The 27500-nt window shown below is 39.5% G+C and overlaps 1 protein-coding gene across 7 annotated transcripts in view; it reads right to left on the bottom strand.

Annotated features, from left to right (window-relative positions):
- The window catches only part of fig4a (FIG4 phosphoinositide 5-phosphatase a), a 125892-nt gene that overhangs the window by 16299 nt on the left and 82093 nt on the right, over positions 1-27500 (bottom strand). For 2 of the 7 annotated variants that reach the window (NM_001442771.1, NM_001442773.1), the window contains 5 exon segments: positions 3893-3990; positions 15468-15648; positions 21371-21454; positions 21662-21809; positions 27295-27353. In NM_001442771.1, coding sequence (NP_001429700.1) covers positions 3893-3990; positions 15468-15648; positions 21371-21454; positions 21662-21809; positions 27295-27353 — 570 coding nt within the window. 7 annotated transcript variants of the gene reach the window in all.

Raw genomic sequence — 27500 nt, 5'->3', positions numbered from 1 at the left:
CATGTTTTCAGCTTAGGAATGTGTCTCTTTGTGTGTGTGTGTGCGTCTGCTCTGTGTATTTCTATCATGATAAAGTGTATTGAGTGTCTAGAAACGTCCTCACGTGTTCCTCATCCACACCTCATGTCTGCCTGAATGAGCAATACTGTACTTAAAGCTGTAGTTAAAGTTAAAGCTGCATCCCCTCACTGTTAGGGGCTTAAATGATGGATGTACAATAGACAGTGCTCGCAGAAATGAGTATGTACACCCTCACAGATCTCTCTCTTACATTCATATCTTCAACAGGACTCTACAGTATACAGTGCATCCTGAAAGTATTGATGTCGCTTCACTTTTTTCCACATTTATGTTACAGTCCTATTCCAAAATGGATCAAATTGGTTGATTTCCTCAACATTCTACACACAATCCCCCATAATGACAATGTGAACAAAGAATTTTTGAAATTGTTGCAGATTTACACAAATAAAAAGCTGATAAATCACATGTACATCAGTATTCACAGGCTTTGCTCAATGCTCTGTTGATGCACGTTTGTCAGTGATTACAGCCTCAAGTCTTTCTGAATATGATGCACAAGCTCTGCTCATCTGTCTTTGGGAATGTTTGGCCGTTCCTCTTTGCAGTACCTCTCAAGCTCTATCAGGTTGGATGGGAAGCGATGGTGTGCAGCCATTTTCAGATCTCTCCAGAGATGCTCAATAGGATTTAGGTCTGGGCTCTGGCTGGGCCACTCAAGGACATTCACCGAGTCATTGTGAAGCCACTCCATTGATATTTTGGCGGTGTGCTTTGGGTCATTGTCCTGCTGGAAGATGAAGCGTCGCCCCAGTCTGAGGTCAAGAGCGCTCTTGTGCAGGTCTTCATTCAGGATGTCTCTGTACATCGCTGCATTCATCTTTCCCTCTATCCTGACTAGTCTTCCAGTTCCTGCTGCTGAAGAACATCCCCACAGCATGATGCCAACACCACCATGCTTCACTGTAGGGATGCTGTTAGCCTGCTGATGAGAGCTGCCTGCTGTTCTCCAAACGTAACGCCTGGCGTTCACTCCAAACAGTTCAGTTTGAGTCTCATCAGAGCAGAGAGTTTAGTTTCTGATGCTCTGAGAGTCCTTCAGATGCAAACTCCAGGCGGGGAGTGTCTTCCGTCTGGCCGCTCTACCATACAGATGCCTGATTGGTGGATTGCTGCACAGATGGTTGTTCTTCTGCAAGGTTTTCCTCTCTCCACAGAAGAACGCTGGAGCTCAGACAGTGTGACCATCGGGTTATTGATCAACTCCCTGACTAAGGCCCTTCTCCCCCGATCACTCAGCTTAGATGTCCGGCCAGCTCTAGGAAGAGTCCAGGTGGTTAAACATCTTCCTCTCACGGATGATGGAGGCCGCTGTGCTCAGTGGAGCTTTCAGAGGAGCAGAAATGTTTCTGTAACCTTCCCCAGCCTTGTGCCGCAAGACAATCCTGTCTTGGATATCTAAAGACAATTCATTTGTCTTCATGCTTGGTTTGTGCTTTGACATGCACTGTCAACCCTGGGCCCTTATATAGACAGGTGTACGCCTTTAAATCATGTCCATCTGCTGAATTGAGCACAGGTGAACTCCAATGAAGCTGCTGAAACATCTCCAGAATGATCAGTGGAGACAGAATGAACCTGAGCTCCATTTACAGCTTCAAGCCAAAGGCTGTGAATACTGATGTACATGTGATTCGCTTCACTGAACATCACTTACTGGTTTAATAATGATCAGGATAGCTGTAGTTACGCTGTTTTAATCTTCTAAGGGCGTATTATCAAAGTCCCTTTTAAGGTGTATTCTATAGTCTTTGTTATTATGCGGTCCTGTTGCCATCCCTGCCTTTGATCTACTCCATAGATATATACACTAGATGTCGCCTGGCCTATTGTTGTCTGTTGGACGGAATGCCTCAATAGCGCCGCCATCTTGCTACAGGGTAGCGCTCCTTTGAAATGAATGCGGGACCAAGGTACAGTGGAGGACTGTGGCCATCCAGAGCCAGAGATATGCACATATACACATATATCTATGATCGGGAGTTTTCCTGGATGTTGGTATGTAATTACTGTTTTTTAATTACGAAAATTATAATTTTACATCACTTTTCTACATTGATGGATCCGTGACCGCACGGGCATTCCTGACAAAAAGCTTGTGTTTGTGTGTACAGAAATGTACTATCCACCCTTCCTGTTAAATTTGATCTAATCATGTCCTGAAACACAGCTCCTCTCCTGCTTTTACTCCTCATACTGACGGAGGGAGCGACTCGTTTGTGAATGAAACCCCCGAACGACTCTTTCACTAACGTTAGCCGACAATAATACAAGTTTCTGGCAGCGCAGCATCTCGTTGTCATATTTCTTTTGCATTGTTTGCTGATTTTATTCAACAAAACTAGCATAAGCCGAGTGTTTAGTGCGAGTTGGAGCTGCTTTGCCGTATGGTGAATGCAGTAAGTGACTGTTATCATCAATAACGTTACCTGATTAGCACAAACGTTCAGAACATACAAAAACAGAAAAAAAACCTAATATTACCTATGAAATGTTCTGCCTTTGTGCTTTGTTTTCTTTGTTTGCTCGTTACTACACCCGTAGACAGCACTAAAGTCCCGCATCTTCACGTAATAACACTGTCTTGACTAGTGCGGTTGAATGACATTTGTCCTGGGAGCACTGTACCAATGTGGCGGCGATATTGACGCATGCTCAGGGTCCCTATGCGATATCTAGTGTATATATCTATGGTTCTACTCAGTATGGCAGGCTAATGACCGCCGACCCAGTGTCTCTCAGAAATGGTAAATATTTTAAAATAGGAACTATTCTTATGAATAAACTGCATAGTTGCAATCTAAACAGCTACATTCTTGACTAAAAAGCGTCAAAACTGCCTAACAGCAGTAATATTTGTCAAACTGTAGAGCATCCTCTGCTTGTTGCTGGCTGCATACGGGCAGAGTAATACACAGAGGTGAAGGGTGAAGAGGCCTTTGTGTGATGTTACTAGCAAAATATTGCACGGCTATCAGCCAATCAGATTCAAAAACCAGACAGAACTCTTGTATATATATATATATATATCCATATATATATATATACATATACATATATATATATATATATATATATATATATATATATATATATATATATATATAAATATAAATAAATATATACATATATATATAAATATACATATATAAATATACATACATATATATATATATATATATATATATATATATATATATATATATATATATAAAAATATATACATATATATATATATACATATATATATATATATATATAAATATACATATATATATATATATATATATACATATATATAAATATACATATATATATATATAAATATACATATATAAATATACATATATGTATATATTTATATATATATATATATATATACATATATATATAAATATATACATATATATATATATATATTAGGGCTGTCAAAATTAGTGCGCACGTGATAACGCACGTGATTAATTTGAAATATTCAACATGTATATATATACATATATACATATACATACACATATACATATACATACACACATATATATATAAGGGCTGTCAAATGATTAAAAAATAGTAATTAATCGAGATTAATCACGAAACGCCGTATTTATCACAGAAACAAAAACACAGGCATGTAGGTGCCATTTGAATTTCAAAACAATCAAATCTAAATCAATTATATATATATATATATATATATATATATATATATATATATATATATATATATATATATATATATATATATATATATATATATATATATATATATATATATAATTCTGACAATAGATGAGATCTGCATTGTTCTGACCTGTGGTATATGAGTATGTCTTCATCCGGTGGACTGGCCAGCAGATTGAGGCCGTACGTCTCTCTGGCGGCAGGCAGACGCTGCTGAGGCCCTGGATCCTGTCAGAGGTCACAGAGAGCAGAGGTCAGAGGGAAACAAAATCATTACTGAATTTAATGTGCATTATTTTTTCCTGTTAGTAAAAACATTAAGGGAAGCTTCCAATCCCCGACAGTAGTCTTGTGGCCTATCCAAGTTTTAGGAACAGCAAATAATAAGATGACTTCTAGTTGATGATCTGGTGTCAGAAGTGTCTCTATGAAAGGTAAAGGCCTCTAGATTTTGCTGATTTGAGCTCAATAAAATCTGATCATGTCTTGATGTTGACTGATTTGATGAGGACAGTGCGGTCTGACTCTGCTCAGACTAAAGTCTCATCACTGAACAGAAATAATGTCCAGTATAGAATATAAAGTCCTGCTGCAGTGGAGACAGAATGAATATTGTGTCTGACTCCATCATGAGCTTGGAGGACTGCATCCATACATCTCTGACATGACTCACATCACTGATTAATAAAGTCATCTGGAATGAAGAAGAAAGCGTTCAGCAGGACTCCCAGAGTTCATCAAGAGTCTGTGTTCATCTTCAACACCTCCTCCTTCATTAGCTCAATAATGTTCATGTCTGGTGACTGGGCTGGCCAATCCTGGAGCACTCTCTGCTTTCAGGATCTTTGATGTGGAGGCTGAAGTATGAGCAGGAGCGCTATCCTGCTGGAGAATTGTCCCTCTCCTGTGGTTTGTAATGTAATGGGCAGCACAAATGTCTTGATACCTCAGGCTGTTGATGTTGATCATCCACTCTGCAGATCTCTCGCACGCCCCCATACTGAATGTAGACCCCAAACCATAATGTCATCTTCACCAAACTTGGTGCATGCTGGTTCCAGTAGGTCTTCTGCAGTATTGGTGATGATTAATGCAGATCAGCAGATGATTCAGCAGAGAAATCCACCTTCAACACTTTTACACATCATCAACTAGAAGTCGAGTTACTATTTGCTGCTCTTACAACTGGGATCAACCACAACACTTCTGTCAGTTAGTGTATTGTAAATAAAAAAAAAACCCCTACAATGTTCAAAACTGAAAGGTGCACATTAAACTGTGTCTGGTAATAATGTTTGAGAGATGAATGCAGTGTTAGTTCAGTGCAGTAATAATCTGTCAGCGGTTGCGTAAGTTCATGTTGATTAGACTGAAGCGAGCGCTGACTGATGTCGTCTGCGCTGTAATTACAGTGTTGCAGGTAATGAGCTCTCACACACTTGAATATTTCATCACTACTGCTCGACTTCAGATGAGGAACGCGTATGAGGGAAACACGTGAGCCGTCGGTGCAGAGAAATGACACTTTACTTTCAGGATGACATGAGTGGGAAAACAAGACAAACGGACGCGGAAGAAAGTCACCAAGGTCTGCAAGCCCTTTAAACGCCTTCGCTTTTACTTGTTCAGTATGACTGGGGCCATGAAACAGTGTATGCACTTTTTAATTTGAGTGTTTTCTGCATCAAATAATATATTCATTCATTCATTTTCTTTTCGGCTTAGTCCCTTTATTCACAAGGAATCACCACAGTGGAATGAACCGCACATTTTTCCAGTATGTTTTATGCAGCGGATGACCTTCCAGCTGCAATCCATCACTGGGAAACATCCATACACACTCATTCACACACATACACTATGGCCAATTTAGCTTACCAGAGTGCATGTGTTTTGGACAGTGGGGGAAACCCACAACAACACGGGGAGAACATGCAAACTCCACACAGAAACTGACCCAGTCGAGGATCAAACCAGAGACCTTCTTGTTGTGAGGCGAACGTGCCACCGTGCAGCCTCAAATAATATATATTCTCTATAATATATTATGCATAATATATTAAATGCATTTAAAAATACAAATCTAATGTGACACTGGAAAAAAAACATTGACAAATGTGTGAATTTCTATATATTATTTCAGATTTTCAGACTATTTAGATTAAAAGTCATTAAAGGTTTGGTTTTGGGTGACTCAGTGGTTAGCACTGTGGCCTCACAGCAAGGTTTGAGTCTTGGCTGGGTCAGTTGGCATTTCTGTGTGGAGTTTGCATGTTCTCCCCGTGTTGGCATGGGTTTTCTCCGGGTGCTCCGGTTTCCCCCACAGTCCAAACACATGTGCTATAGGGGAATTGATCAACTAAATTGGCTGTAGTGTTTGAGTGTGTGTATGGGTCCTCCAGGATGGGGGTTGAGTGTTGGGCCACCTCGTTAAAAAAAGTGTTACAAAACACCAACATGGTGCGGCTAAATATTAACATCGATATAAACGCAAGTAGGTAAAATTTTGGCTCTAACTATAAATATAACTAAATTCTAAGTAACGTATGAACAATATATAATGACAAAATGGTCAAAATGATGCTGTATTGTGTAAGTCTTGGCTGAATAAAATGAAAAAAACAACATCACATTAATAATAATATTTTTGTGGGAAAAAATATGAAAAATAAAAAGTCATAAGAAAAAGAAATGAAGAAAAAGAAAAGTAAAGAGTAAAGTAAAAAAAAAAATAAATAAATTAATTAAAAAAAAAATATATATATATATATATTTTGTACTGTTTCCATCATGGGATCGGGTTTCTGTATCGGTAGATACTTAAAATCAAATGACTTACAACAAAACAACTTAGGAACAAAACAAGCATTGTGTCCAATGTATGTGTGCAAAAGCTGCTGGCAAAAATTTGCCATATAAACAGACACACACACGACCTCTCTCTATATCTGTACTGATGTTTATACTGTACAGACTGTACTTTACTGGTATTGCTATACTTGTGGGGTCATTTGGTCCCCAGAACATGATGAATACCAGGTGTCCACACACATATATGCACACACACACACACACATGCACTCACACACACACAGGTGCATACACACACACACACACACACACACACACACACACACACACACACACACACACACACACACACACACACACACACACACACACACACACACACACACACACACACACACACACACACACACACACACACACACACACACACACACACACACACACACACACACACACAAACACACATACACACATACAGAAACTCATACATGGAAATACACACATATACGTGGGCACGCACACACACACACACGCACGCACGCACGCACACACACACACACACACACACACACACACACTCACTCACAAACACACATTCACACTGACTCAGACAAGCTTACATATGCATAAGTACAAATACACATATACACATATACACACACACACACACTTACAGAAACTCATACATGGATATACACACACACACGCACGCACGCACACACACACACACACACACACACACACACGCACGCACGCACACATGCACGCACGCACACACACACACACACATACAGAGACAACAACACTGTGTGTGTGTGTGTATGTGTGTGTGTGTGTGTGTGTGTCAGGTCCGTGTGACTGTGACAATCAATCTGCTGTTGTTGTTTGTCTGTGCATCAGTCTTCAGAGCTGCATTCACACACTCATTAATGCTGATACATAATGAAGCAGAGATAACTTGATCACAGCCCCACTAGAGGAGGAATCACACAGCAACATCTCACAGACACAAACAGCACACGACCAAGCACAGCATACATCCATGTAGAGTTTCAATGACAACTGAAACTGTCAGACCTACAAACACACACACACACATCATCACAACTGCTAAAATCAATATACATACACACTCGCCGGCCACTTTATTAGGTACACCTGTCCAACTGCTTGTTAACACAATTTTCTAGTCACATGGCAGCAGCTCAATGCATTTGGGCATGTAGACATGGTCAAGAGGATCTGCTGCAGTTCAAACTGAGCATCAGAATGGGGAAAAAAGGGGATTTAAGAGACTTTGAACGTGGCATGGTTGTTGCTGCCAGACGGGCTGCTCAGAGTATTTCAGAAACTGCTGATCTACTGGGATTTTCACGCACGACCATCTCTAGGCTTTACAGAGAATGCTCCGACAAAGAGGAAATATCCAGTGAGCGGCAGTTCTGTGGGCGCAAATGCCTTGTTGATGTTAGAGGAGAATGGCCAGACTGGCTTCAGCTAATAGAAAGGTAACAGACTGGTTCGAGTCCTGGCTGGGTCAGTTGGCATTTCTGCGTGGAGTTTGCATGTTCTTCTCATGTTCGCGTGGGTTTCGTCCGGTTTCCCCCACAGTCCAAACACATGCGCTATAGGGGAACTGATGAGTTAAACTGGCCGTAGTGTATGAGTGTGAATGAAAGTGCATGGGCGTTTCGCAGTGATGGGTTGCAGCTGGAAGGGCATCCGCTGCATAAAACATATGCTGGATAGGACCCCTGATTAATAAAGGGACTTAGCCGAAAAGAAAATGAATGAGAATAGAAGAAAAGAATACAAGAAGAGAAGATAAAAGAAATATAAGAGAAGAAGTAAAAAGAGAAGAGGAATATAAAGAGAAGACGAATGAAGAGAGAGAGGGGAAAAGAGAGAGAGAGAATGCTCTGTATGGATGTTATTCATTGAAATGGCGAAGTGCACTCGTTCATTCATCTGTCCTCCAATAAAGCGGCTCTGCTTCATCCCTCAATCCTCCTTCAGTGTCTCTCAAGGTAAATAAATCCAAATGGCCTTGTTGGCATGGAAACATGGCAGAAACCTTGAGTCACACACACACACACACACACACACACACACACACGTGGAGCGAGACAAAAGAGCGGCAGACAGAGAGAATGCCCTGCATATACAGAAATATCCAGCTGCTCAGGACAACAGAAATTGTGCAGTGTCCAATCTGCAGAAATAAATACAGCGCACGATCCATGGTCCATGTCCATTCACATCACCAATCACTCATCACCAGCAGCCCTTTTTAATACTAATAAACCGATTCAAAATAATAAACTACAGAGATTTAATCAATATTCAGTGCAATCTGTTCATCTCACCACAGCAGAAGCCTGACCTGTAGAGCTGCGCATCGATGATTGCTCTTCAGTGTTTAAAGCACAGGTGTCAAACTCAGTTCCTAAAGGGCCACAGCTCTGCACAGTTTAGTTCCAACCCTAATTAAACACACCTGATCAAACTAATTGAGTCCTTCAGGCTTGTTTGAAACCTACAGGTAAGTGTGTTGGAGCAGGGTTGGAACTAAACTGTGCAGGGCTTCGGCCCTCCAGCAATTGAGTTTGACACCCCTGGTTTAAACGATCAGCAGTGAATATTAAACCACACTGAACTGAACTTCAAAAGCTGAAAACTGGACTGACCAGTTTACGTTCACTATAATCTTCAATGTGAAGCTGCTTTGCTAATCTAGCGCTCTAAAATCGCTAGAGAAATAAAGGTGAATTGAATTGACTGCTCTCAAATCAGACGAAAATAAACGCACAAAGTACATAAATAATCATTATATATATATTTTAATTTGTAAACAACTTCTCTTTTCCTCTAATCTACACTGCATGTAGACTTCTTGATCATTTGGGAATGTCAGAAGGTGAATTTTTCCCATGAGTCATCACCAATACTGCAGAAGACCTACTGGAACCAGCATGGACCAAGATTCTCACAGAAATCAGTCAAGATTGGTGAAGGAGACATCATGGTTTGGGGTCTACATTCAGTATGGGGGTGTGCGAGAGATCTGCAGAGTGGATGATCAACATCAACAGCCTGAGGTATCAAGACATTTGTGCTGCCCATTACATTACAAACCACAGGAGAGGGACAATTCTCCAGCAGGATAGCGCTCCTGCTCATACTTCAGCCTCCACATCAAAGCTCCTGAAAGCAGAGAGTGCTCCAGGATTGGCCAGCCCAGTCACCAGACAAGAACATTATTGAGCAAGATGAAGGAGGAGGCGTTGAAGATGAACACAAAGACTCTTGATGAGCTCTGGGAGTCCTGCTGAACGCTTTCTTCTTCATTCCAGATGACTTTATTAATCAGTGATTTGAGTCATGTCAGAGATGTATGGATGCAGTCCTCCAAGCTTATAAAGGTAAAACTATCCACTGCATATGAAATTCAATCATTCACTGAGGATTTAGACGGCACTGACTAAAGAGAAACATTCGAGAGGAAGAATTCTGGGAAAAAGGAGTAAAGCTGTGGATGTTTTCTCAGGTCAAGGTGACATCAGTGGATATATAAACCCGTCATCAGAATCACAGTGGAGATCTTCATGAGGAGCGGATCAGTGAGGGCATCTGTGGACACACACAAAGCCCAGCCTTCGCTCGCTGCATCAACACTAAACCAGTGTGAGGACACCACAGACACAGAAATCACCGGTAATCAATCAATTTTACCTGGAATAACCTTGCAAACACGCAGCAAGAACTCTAGGAATAAGACTGCAACAACATGAGCACCACACGGCAAATCCTTAACAACCACATGGGAATCACACAGCAACACCCAAGAAACCATACAGAAAGTAAGTAGCAAGAGCCCAGCAACCTCATAGCAGAAGACAACACCGGGTGCGCTTCTGGCACACTTTGAGCTCATTAGCACCAATTGAGCACGGTGTCGACACCACAGCCTACCTGAGTATTGCTGCTGACCATGTCCATCCCTTCATGAGCACAGTGTCTCCATCTTCTGATGGCTACTTCCAGCAGGATAACACACCATGTCATAAAGCTCAATCATCTCAGACTGGTGTCTTGAACATGACAATGAGTTCACTGTACTCAAATGGCCTCCACAGTCACCAGAGCTCAATCCAATTGAGCAGCTTTGGGATGTGGTGGAGATTGGCGTCATGAATCATGTCAATATGGAGCAAAATCTCTGAGGAATATTTCCAGTAGCTTGTTGAATCTCTGCCATGAAGGATTAAGGCAGTTCTGAAGGCAAAAAGGGTCCAACCTGGTACTAAAAAGGTGTACCTAATAAAGTGGCCAGTGAGTGTAAATGCACACTGCAGAAAGTCTGCATATATAAATGATCACAGTGGAGAACTTTGTGAGAAGCGGATCAGTGAGGGCATCTGTGGACACACACAAAGCCCAGCCTTCGCTCGCTGCATCAGCACTAAACCAGTGTGAGGACACCACAGACAGAAATCAACGGTAATCAATCAATTTTACCTGGAATAACCTTGCAAACACGCAGCAAAAACTCTAGGAATAAGACTGCAACAACATGAGTACCACACGGCAAATCCTTAACAACCTTAACAAAATCTCTGAGGAATATTTCCAGTAGCTTGTTGAATCTCTGCCACGAAGGATTAAAGCAGGTCTGAAGGCAAAAAAGGTCCAACCTGGTACTAATAAGGTGTACCTAATAAAGTGGCCAGCGAGTGTAAATGCACACTGCAGAAAGTCTGCATATATAAATGATTAGAAAGCTAATCGTGCCATTACAGTGCCACATATGATCACTCAGACTCGAGCTGAAGCCTCGTGACTGAATAAACAGCTCTCTCCATCTTGACTGCATTATTCGCCATCACGGCTCAGATTTCCCATCAGAAGAGTCTGTGGAGAGCTGAAACAGAAGCAGCTCCTCAATCTCAATCTGACTCATTTCCCCACTGAGGACAGGCTGACCTCCAGAGATCATCATCACCATCATCATCTTCATCACATGCTGGATGTTCATCATCAGCAGAGCCACTCCAGAACTAATGAAAGCAGATGAACTCCGTCAACTTCAGATCAAACATGAACGGTCTCTGAGTCGGGACTGAATCTGAGGGCAGGTTCACTATAAACGTCGCTTTATGAAGGTTCTGGTATACTTTATAGCAGGGGTCACCAATCTTAATCCTGGAGGGCCGGTGCCCCTGCAGGGTTTAGCTCCAACTTGCCTCAACACACCTGCCTGGATGATTCAAGTATGCCTAGTAAGACCTTGATTAGCTTGTTCAGGTGTGTTTGATTAGGGTTGGAGCTAAAATCTGCAGGACACCGGCCCTCCAGGGACAAGTTTGGTGATCCCTGCTTTACAGCAATGGTCCTCAACTCCTGTGCAGAGGACCAGAACCCATCTGTGGATCAATTGGCACTGTGCAACACAAGCAGTAATGAATTATTCCAGTTTTATTTATTATTTGAGTCTGAATTATATTTTATTTTGAAAAATATTTCATTTTTAGTGTGTGTGTGGAAGGGTGCAGATTTGCTTTTGATATTTGTGGAGGCGTAATCTAACCCTTAATAATCGGTGGATATTGGTGGAGACATGTCCACTGCGTCCATGTTAATGTTTCAGTTGTGAATGTTCAGGTCACTACATGATGCTGCTGGAGGAAAATCTTCCCTGTCTCGTTCCTCCAAAACACCTCAAAGTGCTCAATAATGTTTAGCTCTGGGTACTGTGCAGGCCATGGGAGATGTTCTACTGCACTTTCATCTTCATCAAATCACTCAAAAGTTTTTAGCTAACTAACCATGTTATGACTGGTGTTGTTGCTGATGTTGATGATGATTTGAGCTGTGTGTGAGTGTGCAGGGGTGCAGATTTGCTTTTGATATTGGTGCAGGCGTAATCTAACACTTAATAATCGGTGGATATTGGTGGAGACAAGTCCACTGCGTCCATGTTAATTCTACACCACTGTGTGTGTTTGAGTTGTGAATGTTCAGGTCACTACATGATGCTGCTGGAGGAAAATCTTCCCTGTCTCGCTCCTCCAAAACACCTCAAAGTGCTCAATAATGTTCAGTTCTGGGTACTGTGCAGGCCATGGGAGATGTTCAACTGCACTTTCATCTTCATCAAATCACTCAAAAGTTTTTAGCTAACTAACCATGTTATGACTGGTGTTGTTGCTGATGTTGATGATGATTTGAGCTGTTTGTGTGTGAGTGTGTAGATTTGCTCTTGATATGGGTGCAGGCGTAATTTAACCCTTATTTTTTGGTGGATATTGGTGGAGACAAGCCCACTGCGTCCATGTTAATTCCACACCACTGTGTGTGTTTGAGTTGTGAATGTTCAGGTCACTACATGATGCTGCTGGAGGAAAATCTTCCCTGTCTCGCTCCTCCAAAACACCTCAAAGTGCTCAATAATGTTCAGTTCTGGGTACTGTGCAGGCCATGGGAGATGTTCAACTGCACTTTCATCTTCATCAAATCACTCAAACGTTTTTAGCTAACTAACCATGTTATGACTGGTGTTGTTGCTGATATTGATGATGATTTGAGCTGTAAGTGTGTGGAGAGTTGCTTTTGATATTGGTGGGGGCCTAATTTAACCCTTATTATTCAGTGGATATTGGTGGAGACAAGCCCACTCTGTCCATGCTAATTCTACACCACTGTGTGTTTCAGTTGTGAATGTTCAGGTCACCACATGATGCTGCTGGAGGAAAATCTTCCCTGACTCTCTCCTCCAAAACACCCCAAAGTGCTCAATAATGTTTGGTTCTGGGTACTGTGCAGGCCATGGGAGGTGTTCAATTGTGCATTCATATTCATTATATCACTCTGTAAAGTAACTTAAGGTTTTTAGCTAACTAACCATGTTATGACTGGTGTTGTTGCTGATATTGATGATGATTTGAGCTGTGTGTGAGTATGCAGGGGTGCAGATTTGCTTTTGATATTGGTGGAGGCGTAATCTAACACTTAATAATCGGTGGATATTGGTGGAGACAAGTCCACTCCGTCCATGTTAATTCTACACCACTGTGTGTGTTTCAGTTGTGAATGTTCAGGTCACTTCATGATGCTGCTGGAGGAAAATCTTCCCTGACTCTCTCCTCCAAAACACCCCAAAGTGCTCAATAATGTTCAGTTCTGGGTACTGTGCAGGCCATGGGAGATGTTCAACTGCACTTTCATCTTCATCAAATCACTCAAAAGTTTTTAGCTAACTAACCATGTTATGACTGGTGTTGTTGCTGATGTTGATGATGATTTGAGCCGTTTGTGTGTGAGTGTGTAGATTTGCTCTTGATATGGGTGCAGGCGTAATTTAACACTTATTTTTTGGTGGATATTGGTGGAGACAAGCCCACTGCGTCCATGTTAATTCCACACCACTGTGTGTGTTTGAGTTGTGAATGTTCAGGTCACTACATGATGCTGCTGGAGGAAAATCTTCCCTGTCTCGCTCCTCCAAAACACCCCAAAGTGCTCAATAATGTTCAATTCTGGGTACTGTGCAGGCCATGGGAGATGTTCAACTGCACTTTCATCTTCATCAAATCACTCAAAAGTTTTTAGCTAACTAACCATGTTATGACTGGTGTTGTTGCTGATGTTGATGATGATTTGAGCTGTTTGTGTGTGAGTGTGTAGATTTGCTCTTGATATGGGTGCAGGCGTAATTTAACCCTTATTTTTTGGTGGATATTGGTGGAGACAAGTCCACTGTGTCCATGTTAATTCCACACCACTGTGTGTGTTTCAGTTGTGAATGTTCAGGTCACCACATGATGCTGCTTGAGGAAAATCTTCCCTGTCTCGCTCCTCCAAAACACCCCAAAGTGCTCAATAATGTTCAGTTCTGGGTACTGTGCAGGCCATGGGAGATGTTCAACTGCACTTTCATCTTCATCAAATCACTCAAAAGTTTTTGGCCAACTAACCATGTTATGACTGGTGTTGTTGCTGATGGTGATGATGATTTGAGCTGTGTGAGTGTATAGAGTTGCTTTTGATATTGGTGGGGGCCTAATTTAACCCTTATTATTCAGTGGCTATTGGTGGAGACAAGCCCACTCTGTCCATGCTAATTCTACACCACTGTGTGTTTCAGTTGTGAATGTTCAGGTCACCACATGATGCTGCTGGAGCAAAATCTTTCCTGACTCGCTCCTCCAAAACACCCCAAAGTGCTCAATAATGTTTAGTTCTGGGTACTGTGCAGGCCATGGGAGGTGTTCAATTGTGCATTCATATTCATTATATCACTCTGTAAAGTAACTTAAGGTTTTTAGCTAACTAACCATGTTATGACTGGTGTTGTTGCTGATATTGATGATGATTTGAGATGTGTGTGAGTGTGCAGGGGTGCAGATTTGCTTTTGATATTGGTGGAGGCGTAATCTAACCCTTAATAATCGATGGATATTGGTGGAGACAAGTCCACTCTGTCCATGTTAATTCTACACCACTGTGTGTTTGAGTTGTGAATGTTCAGGTCACTACATGATGCTGCTGGAGGAAAATCTTCCCTGACTTGCTCCTCCAAAACACCTCAAAGTGCTCAATAATGTTCGGTTCTGGGTACTGTGGAGGCCATGGGAGATGTTCAACAGTGCATTCATATTCATCAAATCATTCTGTAAAGTAACTTAAGGTTTTTAGCTAACTAACCATGTTATGACTGGTGTTGTTGCTGATGTTGATGATGATTTGAGCTGTGTGTGAGTGTGCAAGGGTGCAGATTTGCTTTTGACATTGGTGCAGGCGTACTCTAACCCTTATTAATCAGTGGATATTGGTGGAGACATGTCCACTCATTCCATGTTAATTCTGCGCCCTTGTGTGCGTGTGTGTGTGTGCACCTCATGGCTGGTCTCCGTCAGTCTGATAGGTGTGGATCTCTGCGAGGCGCTGGCGTCGTCTTCTCGATCGTCTTCACTGTCGTCTTCAGAGCTGCTGGAGATCTGCTCCTCTGTGGGAGGAGGAGGAGCGCTGGCCGCAGTCTTCCTCTGCAGCACCGCTTCCTCCTTACTGGACTTACTGCTGCACACACACAATACACACAACACAAGCTTAATAACTCATTTCTAATAACTGGTTTCTTCGATCTTCACCATGATGACAGCACATAATATTAGACTAGATATTCTTCAAGACTCTTTAAAGTGACATTTAAAGGCTTCACTAGGGTAATTAGGGTAAAGTTAAGGTAATTAGGCAAGTCATTGTGTAACTGTAGTTTGTTCTGGAGACAATCCAAAAGTAATATTGCTTAGGTGGCTAATAATATTGACCTTAAAATGGCTTTAAAACAATTAAAAACTGCTTTTATTCTAGCCGAAATAAAACAAGTAAGACTTTCTCAAGAAGAAAAAATATTAAGATATGTTTTGTTTACACTGAGTTTGAGTTTCAGCGATATATAGAATAAGCCTAAAGCGAATAAATCATAAAATACAACACTGTATAATACACTGGAATGAAAGCACAGGCACAGATCATCAGGTAATTGTGATTATGACGCGTCACACAGTAAACGAGCCTTTAGTCCTTCATCATTATGAGCTGTGAAGCTGTTATTCCACATGTGAATCATACAGACGTACATTTATTACACACACACATGCAGATTATTACCAGCGCGCAGATGGATTTCTATTAATAAATCACACAAACTGAAGGAACAGTTGATCAAAAGTTTGCCGTCAGAAAGATTTTCTTCATGTTTTTGAAGAGAGGTTAATTCTGTTGACTCAGACTGCATTTATTATTTAGGAAATACAGTAAAAATGTGAAATATTATATCAGATCATCATGTCTGTTGTCTATGTGAAAATACAATAACATGTCATTTATTTCTGAGATGTAAAGCTGGATTTTAGCATCATTACTCCAGTCTTCGGTGTCACAACATTCTTTAGAAATCAGTATTATATTAATTATAATATATTAATTTTTTTTCTTTATTAATATTAATCTATTTATAATATATATTAGGGGGTCAGTAATTAATCCAGTTACTTTGCACTCGGACTTTCCACACTTTGCAAATCAAACATTTAAGATTAATATTGTAATTATGCTAAAATAAATGTTATTTTGTAATTTCTGGAAAATAAATAGAATAAATAAAGGAGACAAACTGAAAAAGAAAAATTAATCACATGATGATTTGATTATTAAGAAACATTTTTGAATATTAGCAGTCTTATTATTATTATCACTAATAATAATAATAATATTAATATTTATTATTATTATTATTATTATTATTAATAATAATAATATTGGTATTATTATCACCAATTATTATTTTAATTAATTGTTTCATTATTATTATTATTACTATTATTATTACCAATAATTATTATTGTTATTATTATTATTATTAATAATAATATTATTATCACACACTGTTATATTAATATTACAATTAATATTATTATCACTATTATTATAATTATATTATTATTATTATTATTATCATCATCATAAATAATAATTATTATTATCATTAATTATTTGTGTTACTATTATTATTTAAATTATCAAAAATTATTATTATTATTATTTATTTTATTATTATAATCATTACTTATTATTTAATTATTATTATCACTAATTGTTATTTTTTATTATAACTAATTATTATTATTACTAATTATTATTATTTTATTATTATTATTATTATTATTATTATCACTAATTATTATTACTATTTTATAATTATTACTAATTATTATTATTATTATTATCACTAATTATTTGTATTATTATTATTATTATTATTATTGTTGTCGTTGTTTAAATTATTTCAAATTATTATTATTATTATTATTATTATTATTAATTATTTTATTATTATTAACAGCACTAATTATTATTTTTATTATTATTATTATTACTAATTATTTCATTATTAATTAATATTACTAATTATTATTATGTTATTATTATATTATTATCACCGTTAATTATTATTATTATTAGTTTTTTTTTATTACTAATTATTATTATTATTAGAAGTATTACTACTACTACTACTACTACTAACAACAATAATAATACTTATTATTATAATTTAATTGCATTATTGATTCAGATCAATAATTATTATAATTTTTTAAATTATTATCCGTGATTATTATGAGTGATTAAAACAGTATTTTAAGAAAACATTAAACATTAAACATGTGACATTCAATTTTTTCAGGATTCACATTTTAATAGGTTAAAAATCACAGTCAACAAGATTACATATATACTGTATATATATATATATATATATATATATATATATATATATATATATATATATATATATATATACACACTGGGAGAACATGCAAACTCCACACAGAAAAGACACCTGACCCTGCTGGGACTCGAACCAGCGACCTTCTTGCAGTGAGGCGACAGTGCTAACTACTGAGCCACCATGCCACCCTACCAGTGTTATCTAAAACATTAAAAGTAATATTTTTTTCTTATTGGCATCAACACTATCCCCATGTGTGCTAATAAAATCATATTCATCAGTTTAACATCTCATGCTTGACCCGTAAACACAAACGTGTTGATGTTTTTTCCACTGACTTGTTTTTGTGTGGCTGCAGGAGACACTGGCGGGAAGAGAAGCTCAGGCCACGTGATTTGAATATTCAAAATATATGCGCATATTAAAGCGCAAATCAACTTGTTTTCAAGTACATCAGGTGAAGGAGTGAAGTCATGAGCTGAACAACAGCAGCTGCACACACTACATATTCAACACACACACACACACACGCACACAGAGAGAGAGAAAGAGAGAGAGAGAGAGAGAGAGAAAGAGAGAGAAAGATAGAGAGAGAAAGAGAGAGAGAGAGAGAGAGAGAGAGGCTAACACTTAATTCAAGCTTAATTAACAATTATATTACAGTATAATGCAATGGCCGGAGGAAACCCGTGCAAACACGGGGAGAACATGCAAACTCGACACAGAAACGCCAACTGACCCTGCTGAGGCTCGAACCAGCTGTGAGGCGACAGAACTACTGTACCTACTGTGCCACTGCGTCACCAGGCTAAGTCTTAATTCAAGTCTTAATTCAAGCTTAATTACCAATTATATTACAGTTGTAACGAATATGGCAACTTACCATTCATCCGTCCACCAGAGGGAGCTCTCTCCCGAATATTGACTGGGTACTTCCTCGTTGGTACTTCCTGGTAGCCACCATATATAAGCACACGGCTTATGGTTGTTCTTTGCGAAGTATTGCCAGTTTCACTGCCTACTAAGCGTTTTCCTACTGCTGTTTCTGTTTTTGGATTTTGGACTTGTTTGCTTTTTCGGACTGCCTCTTTGTTTGCTTGTCGTTGCCTGGTTTATGATCACGATTCTGCCTTTGTTTGATGCTAGCTGTTTGTTTAAATAAACCTCCAGCTTTTGGATTCATTCCGCCTCCATGTCTTCACCTACGGCTTCCTCACAACAGTATAACGCAATGACCCTTCTAGTTTGAAGGAAACCAAAATCCAAAATGTTTGTATTTCCAACTGTAAGTTCCATAGGATACAAACCAAGAACGCAGAGCATTCAAAGGAAATAAGGGAAACCGAAGCACTCGGAGGAAACCCACGCAAACACGGGGAGAACCTGCAAACTCCACACAGAAACACCAACTGACCCATCTGAGGCTTGAACCAGTGACCTTCTAGCTGTGAGTCGACAGCACTATCTATTGCGCCACCGCGTCGCCCGGTATTCCATATTAAATTGTGAAAATAACCGTCGAAGAAGGTTTTAGACCAGGCAGAATCCTCTTTTGGGTGTTGCTTTAGCATGACTGAGGGAAGTTCAATGTGCTGGCCAGTTTGTGTTTGCCTAATAAACGACCATAGATATATACATTAGATGTCGCCTGGCCTATTGTTGTCTATTGGATGGAATGCGTCATTAGCGCCGCCATCTTGCTACAGGGTAGCGCTCCTTTGAAATGAATGCGGGACCAAGGTACAGTGGGGGACTGTGGCCATCCAAAGCCAGGGTTATACACACATACACATATATCTATGATCGGGAGATTTCCAGGATGTTAGTGTGTAATTTTTTTTTCTAATTACGAAAATTATAATTTGACATCACTTTTCTACATTGATGGATCAGTGACCGCACGGGCATTCCTGACAAAAAGCTTGTGTTTGTGTGTACAGAAATGTACTATTCACCCTCCCTGTTAAATTTGATCTAATCATGTCCTGAAACACAGCTCCTCTCCTGCTTTCACTCCTCATACTGACAGAGGGAGCGATTCGTTTGTGAATGAATCCCCTGAACGACTCTTTCACTAGCCGACAATAATACAAGTTTCTGGCAGCGCAGCATCTCGTTGTCATATTTCTTTGGCATTGTTTGCTGATTTTATTTAACAAAACTAGCATAAGCCGAGTGTTTAGTGCGAGTTGGAGCTGCTTTGCCGTATGGTGAATGCAGTAAGTGACTGTTATCATCAATAACGTTACCTGATTAGCACAAACGTTCAGAACATACAAAAACAGAAAAAAACTTAATATTACCTATGAAATGTTCTGCCTTTGTGCTTTGTTTTCTTTGTTTGCTCGTTACTACACCCGTAGACAGCACTAAAGTCCCGCATCTTCACGTAATAACACTGTCTTGACTAGTGCGGTTGAATGACACTTGTCCTGGGAGCACTGTACCAACATGGCGGCGCTAATGACGCATGCTCAGGGTCCCTATGCGATATCTAGTGTATATATCTATGATAAACGACAACATGGCTAGTTTGTAATCTCTAATATTTTATCTACAAGCTCTTAATCTCTCCAAGTTGTTTCTAATAATATAATGTAATAAATTTGTATTTGAAAAATAAGTATTATTCTCGTATTTGTTTCTTCTACATCTTTAGGAAATGTTTTTGGTACATCAAAAAGTGTGTTTGATGACCATCCGACAAGCTAATCCAGCAAACAATAGTGCTTAAAACGTATTTAAACATCATAATTACATAAAAAATAATCGAATAACTGCAAAAAGGTCCATATTTTAGGTAAAAAGAACCACCCTTTCCACCAGACTACCTACAGGCCTGCTATTTATGTATTTACCTGAGGAGGAAGCATACTCTATATAAGAGCCACAGCCATATCACCCTGCAGCCCAAGACCGGTTACTCACTGAAGCTAAGCAGGGCTGAGCCTGGTCAGTACCTGGATGGGAGACTACTAGGGAACACTAGGTTGCTGTTGGAAGTGGTGTTAGAGAGGCCAGCAGGGGGCGCCCAACCTGTGATCTGTGTGAGTCCTAATGCCCAAGTATAGTGAAGGGAACACTACACTGTCAGTGGGCGCTGTCTTTCGGATGAGACGTTAAACCGAGGTTCTGACTCTCTGTGCTCATTAAAAATCCCATTGCACTTCTCATGAAAGAGCAGGGGTGTAACCCCGGTGTCCTGGCCAAAGTCCCTCTATCGACCCTTACAATCATGGCCTTATACCCTTGCACCGAACTGGCTCTATCACTGTCTCTCCACTCCACCAATAGCTGGTATATGGTGAGCGCACTGGCGAGGTTGTCATGTAGCAGCCGTCGCATCATCCAAGTAGATGCTGCACACTAGTGGTCGTTTGGAGAGACCCCCCCCCCCCCCCCCCATGATTGTGAAGCACTTTGGGTGTATGGCCATACACAATAAATGTGCTATATAAATATACATTACATTACAATAAACAAACAGTATTGATTGGTCAGACTCACCCCAGCACTGATTTGGCGCTCTCGTCTGGTTTGCGGACAGTAAAGGGACTGGGGTCGAGACCGACTGTCTTCGGCATGAAATCCCTGAAGAACAGACAGAGAGAGAGAGAAATCACGCTCAATGGTCAGAGACAGCAGTGTGTGAATCTGGAGATTAGAGAAGCTGTTCACACTCAAGACATCTGCATGTACATCCTGTGAAGAAGCCGACTGAATGAATTACAACGTGTGAGAGGTTACGTTCAGTGTGTGCGAGTGTGAATGAGTGAGTGTGAAAGTGTGTGTTCTGACCTGGCTGAGTTGGTCATAGAGATGCTGAAAGTGTCATCGAAGGCTGTGAGTTCGTACGGTTTGAAGAACTCAGTGTAGATGTCTGTGCTCTCCTCATATCTGTTCACACGCTTCACTAAAACCTTCTTCATGTTCTCCTCACATTGAGCTGAACACACACACAGAAACATCCAAAATTCAACTAAAACAGCGACTACTGCACTGATTAGACTGCAGATACACAAATACACACACTTAAAGTCCACATTAACCAAAGCTGCGCCCATTTTACCCGTATTGTGACACGGTTTCTAGAGCAGTGGTTCTCAAAGTGGGGGTCGGGACCCCCCAAGGGGTCGCGAGACAATAAAGGGGGGGTCGCCTGGTGATTTCCAAAAATCTATTTATTTATATTAAACCATAAGAATTACCATATTTTATCAATAAACTACTGAAGAGAAAAATTGTTGTTTATAGTTAATATATACAATATAGTTACTACAGGAGCTTATAGTTACTAGTTCTATTGGATTGCGACCCCTGGTGTAATTACATAATTTTAAAGACACACCAATGGCGTCAGATGCAGCAGATTAATTTTATAACATCAGGTTAAACTTTCTGGCACATTTACAGCTCTGATTTACATTAAAAAAAGATTAAACTAAGAATAAACTTGGGTCTATTGGTGTGTGTGCGCTATTGCATGCAAGGTTTCTGTATATATAACCACCTCAGAGGATATTGGGGGTCGCGAGTCACTAGCATTGTTATTTTGGGGGTCGCAAGCTAAAAAGTTTGGGAACCCCTTTTCTAGAGAAGCGGAATAATTAAATGAGCAAACAGTGGGCGTGGCTTGTTTTTCTACTGCAATCTGATTGGATGTAGTAAAGTAGGCGTGTCATTCAGAAAGGGGAAAGGGTTTGGGGAGAGTTTTTACAGCCTAACAGACTCCTCCTCCTCCTCATCATTTCTGTTTGTCATAGCGATGGCAAAAGTGACAGATGGAGGGGCGTGGCTAAGTATGTTAGCCACGCCTAATACCTCAGACAGATCTGCTGAGGTAGATAAACTGTTTGATCTTTATAATTGCTTTTTGTAACCTGGCATTTTAATATAATATTTAGAGAATGTTCATGAAAAACACAACTACAAGCCCTCGGGGGGCTTTTTCAGATTATCCATGACGATCTGCATTTGTATAATGTGATTATTATTAGCAGTATTATTGATTATATGCAGATTTATATTTGCTTTAATAAACACAAGTGTAGATGTGTCCAGCTGTGGGGTTTTGGAGACGTCTGCATCAGCATATGTGGATAAGAACAGGACGTGTGTTTGGATATAACTCAGTTTCTGACCACACTTCATTATTATTGTTCATTAATTCCTTTGCTGGAGATCAGAACTGAATTTAGAAATAGTTTCTGCACAAATCTTTGCTCTTAACAAAGGAAATTAAATATATGGGCTGATGGATGTGTTCAGTGGAGTGAGTTTCCACCGTTTCCTCACTCCACCAAAGTAAAGGAGTAAAAGTAAAGAGAAAGTAAAGATGCTGAATGGAGGAGGCTCGTTCTTTATCCTTGCACTGCAGATGCTCTGTTTAACTGTTTTCTCGCTAGTGAAGCGTTCAGTTTTTACACTTACGAAGTTCGACATGTAAATAGCAAATGCACCATGGAGCGACGCAGCTGACTCTTAAAGGGAATGCGATCTTGCGTCCTCATGTAACATCATCATCAACTGTCAACGTTCATTTACAATACTCAAGGCTCCAAGAACGAAGGACGCATGAAAGTTCCCGGATGTGATCTTGATATCAAGGACGCATGGATGCAGACTTGAGCACCGAACTTGCTCTAGAAGTCCCAGAAGTCATTGCGACTGGAGGTGGGAAGCGCAGCATTTTATATAGATTTATTATTAAAGCTCAGAGATTTCACTTATGTACCTCGGGAGTTTCCCTAAATTAAACAGTGAAAGACAGTAAACATTACCTTGAACATCGTAATAAAGGAATAAACACATTAAGGGTGTTTATTTGCTGAAACTCCAATTAAAATCTGTTTTATCTATATTGTGCAGCGTATATTTGTAAAGTCGTTATGCATGGCATATATTTTGAAAAGGGGAAACCCAATAAATCGCTGTATGAATGCTGTAATGTTAATAATTTTCCATTACAAACGCGTGAAGGTCATGTGACCATCAGGAAGAATTAGCGAAGAACGCAGCATCTCATCTCTCACAGGACGCTTTCTCTGTTCTCGTGGTCTCCCGAGTTCGTTCTTCTGAGGTGACCTGGCAAGACCGATCTCCACAATAATGCAAGTCCGTTCTCTGTGTTCTTGGAATTGAGAAACAGCCTCTGATTGATTTAATGCAGGTTATGCTCTAAGCCAGGGGTCGGCAACCCAAAATGTTGAAAGAGCCATATTGGACCAAAAAAAAACAAAAACAAATATGTCTGGAGCCGCAAAAAATTCAAAGCCTTATATAAGCCTTATAATGATGGCAACACATGCTGTATGTATTTATATTAGCTATATTAGCCTACTATAAAAATGATTTAGTTGGCTACAAATACATACTGAGCCTTCATGATTAAATGTTCATTTCCCTGCAGTGCATCCTGTAGAGAATGACGCGCCACGTGACTACTCTGTTGTACGATGCCGTCTCAAGTTTAACTTAATTACAGTATATTAATGAATTATGTTTAATGTTCAAGTTTAACTTCATTACAATATTAATGAATTATGTTTAATGTTCAAGTTTAACTTCATTACAATATTATTGCATTATGTTTAATGTTCAAGTTTAACTTCATTACAATATTATTGCATTATGTTTTGCTTTGATGAAATTAAAGAAATGCAATAAAGAAATCAGATTTTTTAAAATGTTTTTTTATTTTTTATTTTGAGGATACAAAAAAACAACATCAAAATGAACGTGCACAACGTGCCCCTTATCTGGGCAACAAACAGTGCAATAAAACGCAGCCTGCCATTTCCATTTCAAGATCAGCTCGAGTCATTCCTGGGAATGTGTTCAACAAGGAAGGGTCAATCTCCAGGGGTGTGTGTCATGGAAAGACAGTCTCGTTTTTTCCTTTCGCAATTCGCAAAATCTGCTCCCAAATGCAGTTTGCATATCAACGATCGCACCTTGTAAATAATCACCGTTGAGTGAGTGATCGGGATGGGCTTCTTTGAATTCTCTCAGGGAGGGAAAATGAGAAAGCGTGCCCCGCTGTACATCTTTGGCAAAGACAGCTTGCGCTCCATGGCGCATCACACAGCCGCCGGTTTGTTTACAACAGCCACCTGCCTGGCATCCCGCCCTGCTGATAGAAACGTGTGTCGCAGGCTATGACGCAAATCTTCGTTGACAGAAATGTTGAAATTAAATATTCTACACACTTTTACAGCATTGGAAAACGTTAAGATTGTTTGTCCTCCTATAGAAACCATATTAAAACAAAAAATATATTTACCTCCCTCATCGTTTTCCATTTTCAAACATTTTTTGAAAAAGTTCCAGGGAGTCACTAGGGCAGCGCTAAAGAGCCGCATGCGGCTCTAGAGCCGCGGGTTGCCGACCCCTGCTCTAAACACACTCAGAACTTTTAAAGGTTTAAGAAAAGTTTTGTTGAATTAAAAAGTGCACCTATACAGCTGTATTGTGCTTGTTTTGAAACATTAATTAAAACTTTTGTGGCCAAGAAATAATTATTTATTTATTTATTTTTGGTGGTCAGAGATCAATTTAGCAAATTCCTAATTTTAAGCACTGAAGAGTCAGGTGAAATAAAACTAACTGCTATATGATGCTATGAAACAACAACTCATTTGCTCATGCTCACTGAGCAAACTCATACACGACACACACACAAAAGTGAAATCAATGAGGAGGCATGTGGACATAACACAACATCTAAATCAAGTCATTTTAGCATGTCAAAGTCAAATTCATGCATGTAAAATATATTTTCCCAACGACAAAATTGTGGCTATAGTGAAAATGGCGAGTGGCTAGTAATGTTGGAACTCTACTAACCACAGTGGCAGGTGATCAAAAAAGGTAAAATCAAGCCCTGTATATACAGTTAAAACCAGAAGTTTACATACACTCTAAAAGAGGAACATAATTATTTTAAATTTTAAATTATTTAAAAGTTAAATCACACTAAACATTTACTATTTTAGGTTCTTTAGGATTACCTTAATGATTTACATTTGCTAAATGCCAGAATAACGAGAGAATTTTTTAATTTCTAGACAGTCAGAAGTTTACACACATTTCCTTGTTTTTTTTTAGCTTTGCTTTTAAACTGTGTAACTTTGGTCAAATGTTTTGGGTCTCCTTCCACGAGCTTCGCACAATAGTTTGCAGAAATTTTGGCCCATTCCTCCTTACAGAATTGCTGTAACTGAGTCAGATTTGTAGGCTGTCTTGCTCACACAAGCTTTTTCAACTCTGTCCACATATTCTCTATAGGATTGAGCTCAGTGCTTTGTGATGGCCACTCCAGAACATTCACTCTGCTGTCCTTAAAGCACTTATTTGGCAGTGTGCTTAGGGTCATGGTCTGTTTGGAAGAGCCATTTGTGGCCAAGTTGTAATCTCCTGGCGGATGTCTTGAGATGTTGCTTCAGTATTTCTACATAATGTTCTTCTTCATGATGCCATCTATGCTGTGAAGTGGACCAGTCCCTCCTGCAGCAAAACAGCCCCACAACATGATGCTGCCGCCTCCATACTGCACAGTAGGGTTGGTGTTTCTAGGCTTGTGCGCTTTCCCCTTTGTCCTTCAAATGTAACACTGCTCATTATGGCCAAACAGTTCAATCTTAGCTCCATCAGAGCACAGGACATGTCTCCAAACATGAGTCTTTTCCCAGTGTCATTCAGCAGATTGTAATCTGGCTTTGTTGTTGATTCTGGCTTGTTGATTTTCCCATGTTGTCACACAAGGAAGCAGTGTGTTTGAGCTTTTCCTTCAACACTATTCTACAGTTGTGCCTCACATTAACTCAAATGTCGTCAATTAGCCAATCAGAAACGTCCAAAACCTTGACATCATCATCTGAGCTTTTCCAGAGGCAGAATAATCTTATTGTGTGTAAACTTGACCTTTAAGAAAAGTTATAACAATTTCTCAAACAATATCTCTCTCATTATTCTGTTATTAAGCACAACAGAAACACATTTGATGATCCTGACTTACCTAAAAGAGGAAAAAGTCTAGTCACATTAACATCTGACTTTTATTAATGGTTATGTGCCTCTTAGAATAAACTTCTGGTTGCAAATATATATATATATGTGTGTGTGTGTGTGTGTGTGTGTATACATCTAAACCTCTTACAGATCTCTCTTTTTCAATAGTATTTTCTACAGGATGCTTTACAGTAATATATGTGTGCAGATACATTAGATTACTCAGTAGCAAAGACAAAACTCAAGAAGTAATCTTACAAAAAAAACTGAATCTCACAGTCCAGAAATGACTATACACTAATTTATGTTTGCAAAAAATATTAAATAAATGTGTCCTTGTGTGTGTGTGTGTGTGTGTGTGTGTGTGTGTGTGTGTGTGTTTGTGTGTGTGTGTGTGTGTGTGTGTGTGCATCCATGATCACCTTCATCAAACGGTAAGGGCAGGTAGGTCAACACACCGCCAGTCCACCAGTGTGTGTAGCTGGAAAACACAACCAAGATCAAAATGAAAAGGTGTCGCTGCGCTACTGATATTTATCATTTAAAGACGATATGAACCCTTCTGCTAAATTACAGAAGATTTATTCACGCAATATTAAATGTAAAATAAAGTTATAAACTCCTAGTG

The sequence above is a fragment of the Danio rerio genome, chromosome 20 (genome assembly GCF_052040795.2).
Source record: "Danio rerio strain M-AB ecotype USA chromosome 20, GRCz13ab, whole genome shotgun sequence".
Taxonomy (NCBI): Eukaryota; Metazoa; Chordata; class Actinopteri; order Cypriniformes; family Danionidae; genus Danio; species Danio rerio.
This window is presented reverse-complemented; position numbering and strand designations above follow the sequence as displayed.